The 8,406-nt window shown below is 38.6% G+C and overlaps 1 protein-coding gene across 1 annotated transcript; it reads right to left on the reverse strand.

The window, feature by feature from the left end:
• Nucleotides 1-2,516: 2,516 nt before the first annotated feature.
• Kcnv1 (potassium voltage-gated channel modifier subfamily V member 1) lies at nucleotides 2,517-8,108 on the reverse strand. Its single transcript, XM_052161615.1, has 3 exons — nucleotides 7,639-8,108; nucleotides 6,509-7,038; nucleotides 2,517-3,028 (listed from the first exon to the last, which is right to left on the reverse strand). The coding sequence occupies exons 1-3, from the start codon at nucleotides 8,106-8,108 to the stop codon at nucleotides 2,517-2,519; spliced, it is 1,512 nt and encodes a 503-aa protein (XP_052017575.1).
• Between the last annotated feature and the right edge of the window lie 298 nt (nucleotides 8,109-8,406).

Genomic DNA, 8,406 nt, shown 5'->3' on the forward strand with positions numbered 1-8,406 from the left:
AATTAATGATCTCTATCATATCCCTTTCTTCCATACTTACAAAATCCTGTGGAAAAAGTCAGGGAGATTGTAAGAACCAGAGGGGATAGAGGGACCAGAGCCCTATAAGCACAGCAAGACCAATGCACAAGTGAACACACAGAAACTGTGGCAGTGCACACAGAGCTTGCCTGGTTCTGCACCAGATGGGATACCAGAGCCAAGAAGAGAATTTAACACAGCCCCCATCCCTAATCCACAAATTATCTCCAGTTTATAACGACTCACAAATGACAAATCAGTTCTCTGTCTTCATTGTCTCACTAGGAGTACAAACCCAGTAATAAGCAGTAGATAGTCAAGACAAAACAAACTTAGTGGCATATTTTGAGGTTCTTTGTCACATAATGTCTTGTCAAGGATTTTTTAAAATTTTTTATTTATTGTAACCTTACAGGTCCTTTGTGTATCCGTCACGGCATCCATTTTTGTGTTTCTATTGGATTCCTGTGTGTGTGCAAGTGTGTGTGCTTCTTCTATGTGTGTTTCCTGTGCTTCTTCCCTCTTTTCTTCTGTCTTTTTGTTGTTTTAAATCTTGTTTTATATTTTATCATTACTATTTAGATGTCTGTGTTTTCTAAGGAAGAGATAAAAGGTGTGGATTTCGATGGAGGGGAGATGGGAAGGATCTTATAGGAGTTGAGAGAAGTGAAATATTATCAGAATAATTATTTAAAAATAATTAGAAAAGGTTATATTTTTAAAAGACTCATGCCATGGAAATTTGATCAGATTTTAAAGCATGCACATCAGAAAACAGGAGGCATTACCTTGTTTCTGCAGTAAATATTACAATTTTATATATATAAGTGAGGAATGTGCTTAGAACCCATGGCATCTAAAATATGATTGGCACCTTTCTTGTTTGCATGGTAGTTTGTAATATAGTAAAATGCCTTAAATACAGTTGGTGAAATATGTAGCCACACATTGAACAGAACATCACAAATTGCCAAGCCATATGTTTAGACAAAGGACTATGTTTTTTACTTCTTGAGACAGGGTCTTACCATTCCTTGAGGTGTTCTTGATTCAGATTAAGCTGACCTAGAATGTGCTATGCAGTTGAATTGTCTGCAAGTTTATATGTCTTCTGGTTTAGCTTTCCATGTGCTGCAATTTGGGGCTTGCATTACCACCCAGTATTTAAAGGAAACTGAGATGCTCATTGCCATCTCTATCAGCTATGATGCCTTCTAAGAGTTTTTCCTAATTCTATTCTCAGTGAAGTTTTGATACTGCAGGTATTCTGCATGTATGCCTATGCATTTTATGTATATTTTTTATTAATAGGAAGAGTAAGATTTCTATCCCAGAGCCAATTTTATTTATTTTTTAGGAACTTTACTGCATATATCAAGAAATTAGGCCATAAGGGCATCCTTTGTTAAGCTTTTGAAAATATTACTTACTATAATATTTAGAACCAGGGTTGTTTCGTACCTTTAAAACTTTTCGGTTTAATTATATGTCACAATGTCTAAGCATTGTAATATTGCGATAAATACCAAAGAAATGCCTGTGATATCTGAACACTTACTATTTACCTAAACAATCAGAAAGTTTCTCACGGTATTTTTTTAACAACTAGAAAAATATTCAAGTTCATCTAATGATGTCATCCAACAAATTTCCACTTACGAAAAGAGCATCTAATCTTTTTTGATGAGTAAAATTAGGATCTTTACTATTTCAGTTTTACACATTCATTATTTTGAAAGCATAGCTTAAATAATTCATCCATAATGAGATGTTTTATAAATCATTTAATTTCCTCAGAGAGCTATGCTGCGTTCTTCTTCACACATCACACTCAGCTGAGATGATGCAGCTCTCTAGGCACTTGAAGCCTCACCTACTGCTCTCTTCAATTTGAGGCTTCCTCTTTCAACTGGACTGATGAAGGGCTGAGCTCTGTCCAATTGGACCCAGTGACTTGTACTTGATGGAAGATGAGGAACTCACTACCACTACTAAGCTTAAGTGTTTGATTGCAAAGCTTATCTTTATACTTAGTGGCTTGAATTGGTAGAGAAAGAAGTAACTTTTTTGGAGAATATCTTTAAAAAAGATCTTCATTGTGTTTTTACATATTTACTCATTCTTTCACACCTGTGGACTGTGGAGTTTAACTTCCATTAAAAACAGGAAATACAGTGCTGCTGAAAGCCCAATAATAATGACACATGAATCTTTAAATTTTGATGTACGAAATTATATTACTTGATATTTGAAAATTCAGATAATGTGTTTCTTTTTCCAATTGATTTTGGTTGTATTAATTGGCTATGTTGAAGACGTATGTCAAAATAATCAGTAGTTGCTATAAGAGATGTTATATATTCTAGGTTATCAATACACCAGAAAGAAGACAAGTGCTCAAGAAAATCATCATCAATATACAAATATCCATAGCAGCAAGGCTTCATCAATCCAGTCAAATGTACAGAGGTTTTGTAAATAAATTGAAGGTAAACTTAAAACCAGAAATCATCTCCACCACTGCTTCTAGTACTTGCTCTCTCCCTGCCCTTTAATCGAAGCATCTCCATGATGCTCCGAGCATAGACATCCCTCAAGTTAACACTAATATAGGAGTCAGTGGCTATATTCTTGGTAAGCTTCTTGAGAGCTTCACGCTGTCTCACAGCTGCTTCCTTGAGTTTCAAGGTGAAGTAGCAAGCAGAGAACCGATCATTAATAATGGCAATAGGCAAGGCCAAGACAAGGATTCCTGATAGAATACACATGAAGGCCACAATTTTGCCTGTGGTGGTGTCTGGTCTAATGTCCCCATATCCTACTGTAGTCATGGATGTTGTGGCCCACCACCATGCACAAGGGACGCTTGTGAAGGTTGTATCAGGAATGCTTTGCTCTGCAAAGTATTCTATTGTTGAAAATATAGAAATCCCCACTGAGAGAAACAGGACCAGTAGGCCAACTTCTTCATAGCACTGAGTGATTGTCATCCCAAGGGAGCGCAATCCTGCAAGAGAAGAGGTGCTGTCAAGCAAAAGTATTCTTCTGCTTCTCTCCTTTCCCTCTCCATCCCTGCAATCCACCCACATGCATGGTCTGCATAACTAATATGATGAACAATAATGTTCTGGGGATACAATGAAGACTAAATTATGTCCTCTGGTTTCAAAGAGCTTATAGTCTTGTTGGTAGGGACAGGTTTAGAAGAATAAAGACAATTGTCTAAGTACATGCAGTCATTTACTTGTATAATCATTGAGTTCATGCTCTTTCTGTATTTTTAATGTGAAAAATGAGACTTAAAGACAGGCAGAGGCTGTCTTACGTGGGTTTAGCACTTTATGTGATGAAAGTCCTTTGTAGAGATGCATGTGGAGAGCTCACTTGATCAAACCTGCTTTTCAGTGTATCATTTCAGCTCTTCTATTCAACAGCAGTTCAATGTTGGTCTTATATATATATATATATATATATATATATATATATATATATATATATATATATATATATATTATGTCTTCCTTTATTATCTTTTTTCTTGTTTGATTTTTTTGGAGACAGTTTCTTTGTATAGCCTGGTTGTCCTGGAACTCACTCTGTGGGCCACGCTGGCCTTGAACTCAGAAATCTGCTCACTTCTATGTCTTTTTTTCTTACTCATAACAATGCTTAATACAATCAGATGTTTCATTGCCTGAAAGCCAGAGGAAGGTCATGTCCCATGGCATTGAAGTCAAACAGCAGGAGTGAGTTAGGAACCAGTAACCACATTTGCTTCAAGTGGATATCCAGAACACATTCTTACCCATGTAAATGGAGGTTCTGGAATCTCCAGAATACCAATTGAAATTCTAGTTCTTATCACCCTTGATCATATGATATGTTTGCTTTTCTATAACAAGATAAAGCTAAGCAGCATAATCTTTCATTGACAAAAGGCATAGGAGTGGAGGGATGTGAGGAATTTATCAACTATGAGGAGACACAGGTTTATGAGATTCCAGAACCACCTATCAAAAGCCTAGGTGGCAAGAAGAGCAACAAGAGCCTACTGTAAATCAGGACTTACATAACCAGTGAAATATCTTCCCCAAGGTTAGAGAGGTGTTTCCAAGAGTTTGTGTTTTGAAGTCATACCAACATGACTGCACAAAGAAACTACCTGGAAAGCCCAAATCAATACTTTTTAGAATATTTTTTATTCTTATTCACCCTTAAGGATTATTTGAAATCCATTAGAATAAAACCCTTAGTCTACTTATTTTGAAGCTTGCTCTTCAAATATTGGGATAATTTAGCCTTATTATCATCTATTTGTAAAGAACAGTGCATATTGATTTTGAAATTTAAGTTTCAAAATATATCTTTCAGAATAACTTTGTATTACCTTGTTATAAAATTGTTGTTGTTGTGTCTATATGGAATGGTGGTTTAGAAATTAATTGACACTATATGATGAGAAGCATAAATAAAAGGCTTCATCTATCTATCATCTATCTATCTATCTACATCTATATCTATATCTATATCAATATCTATATCTATGTCTTAGACACTCCTCAAAAATATTATGTGACAGATGTTGTCTTTATTATGCCATTTAACAGAAAAAAGTTTCATATTCACAAGGCTAATGTATCTAGTACATAAGTACAAAGCCAGGATTTATACCAAGACTGTCAGGGAGTCTAACCATAATTATGTAATATCTCTCAACTAAAGTTCAAATATGTGGGGACTTATGATATCTGTGACTATATTTTATAAATTGTATACCTGACATAAATTTGTTAAATATTCACATATTTCTCACACACTATAAATGATTTGAAGCTCTGTTAATACACTGCACTTACTTTCGAACTGTGAAAACCTTTGAAGAGGTGGCATTGTGGAAATTACTATTATTTCCCTTTTACTTTCTTTTGGAAAAAATGTAGCTCTCAGTGTTTTATATATTGAATCCTGTGAAGAGTTTATAAATACTCAAAGAAAGCATCCCATTATCTATGTCAGGAAACAAAGAGTGTTACTTGTAAAAAGTTCTTGGAAACCCCATTATCACATCTTTGGCATGTAAGACTAGCTAGTAAGAAAATACATGACTAGAATTCTGTACGGTGAGTTTTAATTAAAGAGATGTTTTAAAAAATTAGGTTAATTTTTCCCTATGTTAATAAGGAGACATAGCTACCACTATCTTTACAGTGGTCATTCAGATATATCTTTGTACACCTTCAGGGGAATAATACTCTGAAAACATATTTGTATGTGTACATATGTGCTTGAACTATATTATTATGTATGCTGCTCCAGCATTTTATGACATAGATCAAAATATTTGCATATCTATTAATGTACATGGTCTAGAAACTAATCCACATACTGAAATCTGACTTGAAGTCAAGAATTTGTATTTTAACAAATTTGTGGATATATTCTCATTTTCTCTAACTGCTAACTCTGATAACCCTAGAATATTCAATAGTTACAAAACCTACTACTGAGCACCATAACTTCCAGAAAATAAGAATTCTTTATACTTGCTCTATTTGATTTGCTTTGGCATTGCCTATAGCTTTCAAGGACAGGTTAGTTGTGTGTGTGTGTGTGTGTGTGTGTGTGTGTGTGTGTGTGTATGGTGTGTGTGTGTGTTGTGTATTAATTTTTCTAGAGAATGTTCATTTGATTTTTCAAACTTTTCAAAATTTAAGATAATTCTAAAATACTGAATAAGACATTAATTATTGACATATCTTTCTTTCAATGCAAAATAATTTTATTTATTCACCAAAAATAAGTGGAAGGCCATCAACACCTGGCCATCTCTCTTATGCTATGACTCTTTTCTCCAGTCAAGAATGTGTGTGTATGTTTGTGTTTTGTGTGTGTGTGTGTGTGTGTGTGTGTATAAGGACCACACATCTCAAATACTTCTTGGAAATGGAAGGTAAAGATAGCTCATGGCCCTATTATATTATATAATTTATGTGCCATATATGTATGTTTTATGTATGACATTTATACATTGAGTACTAGTACTGAATTTAAAATATCATCAAATTGTTCTGTCCACATTGTCTTGGGACAGAAAGTGTGTGTGTGTGTGTGTGTGTGTGTGTGTGTGTGTGTGAGAGAGAGAGAGAGAGAGAGAGAGAGAGAGAGAGAGATCTACGATTTCTAGAAACTTATCCACATACTAAAATCTGACTTGAAGTCAAGAATTTGTATTTAAACAAATTTGTGGATATATTCTCATTTTCTCTAAGTGCTAACTCTGATAGCCCTAGAATATTCAATAGCTACAAAACCTACTACAGTGCTCCATAACTTTCAGAAAATAAGAATTTCTGCAATTATAAGAATCTTATAATCTCTATGATTATAGGAGATGAAGGATGAACAAGAATGGAAGGTGGTTTTGTGCCAATATATCTAAAGCGTATTTTAAAAAAGATACTAAAAGGCACCAGTGAAATATGAATACCTGTAGAATGCCTTCCCAGCTTTAGCATGCGCAGAGCTCTGAGGAGCCTCAAAACCTGGACCAGACGCCCCACATTTTCCAGCTCTTGTGTGGTGTGGCTGCCGCTCAGGCTTTCCACCAGAAGAGTTATGTAGAAGGGCAAGATGGCAAGGAGGTCTATGATGTTCGGAACCTTCCTCAGGAAGCGGCACCTGTCCTTCACACACAGGAAGCGCAGAATGAACTCCCCGGTGAACCAGCTGATGCACACATACTCCAAGATCTCCAGCAGCTGCAGGTTGAGCCAGCTTAGCTCGGCTGACATCAGGGCCATGTTGACGATGGACACGGCCACAAAAATGATGGAGATTACTCCAAAGATCCGAGCTGCTGTGGAAGACCCAGGTTTCTCCAGAATATCCCAGAGCTTTTGTCGGACAGTGGGACAAGGTCCTTTTGAGAAGTCCTGTTCACTCTCGTGTTGACTTTCCTGGTCATCTGTGTCCTTCTTAAAGTCAAGAGTTTCACTCAGCTCTTTTCTTCTGAAGTATCTTTCAGAGAAGACAACTTTGTGATTAATTTTGAAAAAACGCACACGGAAGTACAAGAGAATTAACTTTGACAGAGAGGTCACACCTTTATATGGACAAAATATAGAAATATATTTTGCCCATGGTGGTCCCGGACCGATTCCCCACTTATGACTTTTAAAAAGACACTTTTTTTTTCTTAGTAGAAATTTATGTAAATAGGATTTATACATTAGCAGGCAAGTTTCAGTTAGTGAATTTTTTGTGACTTATTGATGAACGATAATAAGCCAAAACCCTTTATGTCTATGTATCTTTGGAGGCATAGATTTTCTGACTCGTCTATTAAATTATCAGATGTTTACTGCAAGTCTGACCGGTCTGAACTTTCACAAGAAATAAAAATATTGGTCTCTGGGAGAAATGGGGCAAGAAGTTGTTGTTGTTTTAAAGTTCAATGCACAAGTTGACTTTAGGATTGATTTACCTTCAGCTAAGACTCAGACACACCTAATCGCAGGGCTGGAGTAGACAAGCTTACACAAAGCCTCAAGTCTTTGCCTGTGCATTCCTACTACCCTCTGCTCCCTTCCCGCCCAACTGCCGCGCCCCTACTGGTACCTGTCCCTGCAGCAGGAGTCGATGCTGAGTTCATCGATGCCCCAGTACTGGATCTCCTGAAGAAAGGAGAGCGCGCAGAGCTGCTCCATGACGTGCAGGCGGCCGGTGCGGTAGTAGTGCAGGACATAGCGGAATGCCTGAGAGCTGCGGTCGAAGAAGTACTCGTTGTCCACTGGATTGGCATCATCGCAAAGCTCCAGGGGGCTGGGGGCGGCGGCCAGGGCACCCAGGCGGCGGTAGGAGGCCACCACCACGGCCAGCTTGCCCAGGCGCGTGTGCGGGAAGCAGGACAGAGCTTGCTGAGAGAGCACGAAGCGGCTGCCGCCCACGTTGACCGTAAAGCAGTCCCCCAAAGCCAAGGGTTCCCCTTCGCCCTCGCTGCAGAAGACACTGGAGTCCAGTGAGGTCAGAGAGCCACTGTCCAGCGACGACGAGTCCAGCAGCGGTCGGTTGCGGGGTGACAGATCCATCCCGACCGCCTTGGCCTGAAGGCACTGTGAAGTTGGGAAGGCGCTGGATCGAAGCGTGGGTCCCCGCGCGGGCGGTGCCACGGCCCCTGCTGGCGGCAGGGATCTCCCAGGTTCCCGAGGGAGAAGCCTCCCACTCGCACACCCCTCTGCTTTCCACCAGCTTGATGGTTGGTGTCGCTAGGGAGCTGCGAGTGCGCGGTAGAGCAAGGAGGCTGGGAGCGCAGGAGTGGTCGCGCGCGCAGAGGGAACCCTTCAAGCAGTTGTGCCTCGCCCAGGCAGGGAACAGCCCAGGACACAC

Source organism: Apodemus sylvaticus, chromosome 17 (genome assembly GCF_947179515.1).
Source record: "Apodemus sylvaticus chromosome 17, mApoSyl1.1, whole genome shotgun sequence".
Lineage (NCBI taxonomy): Eukaryota > Metazoa > Chordata > Mammalia > Rodentia > Muridae > Apodemus > Apodemus sylvaticus.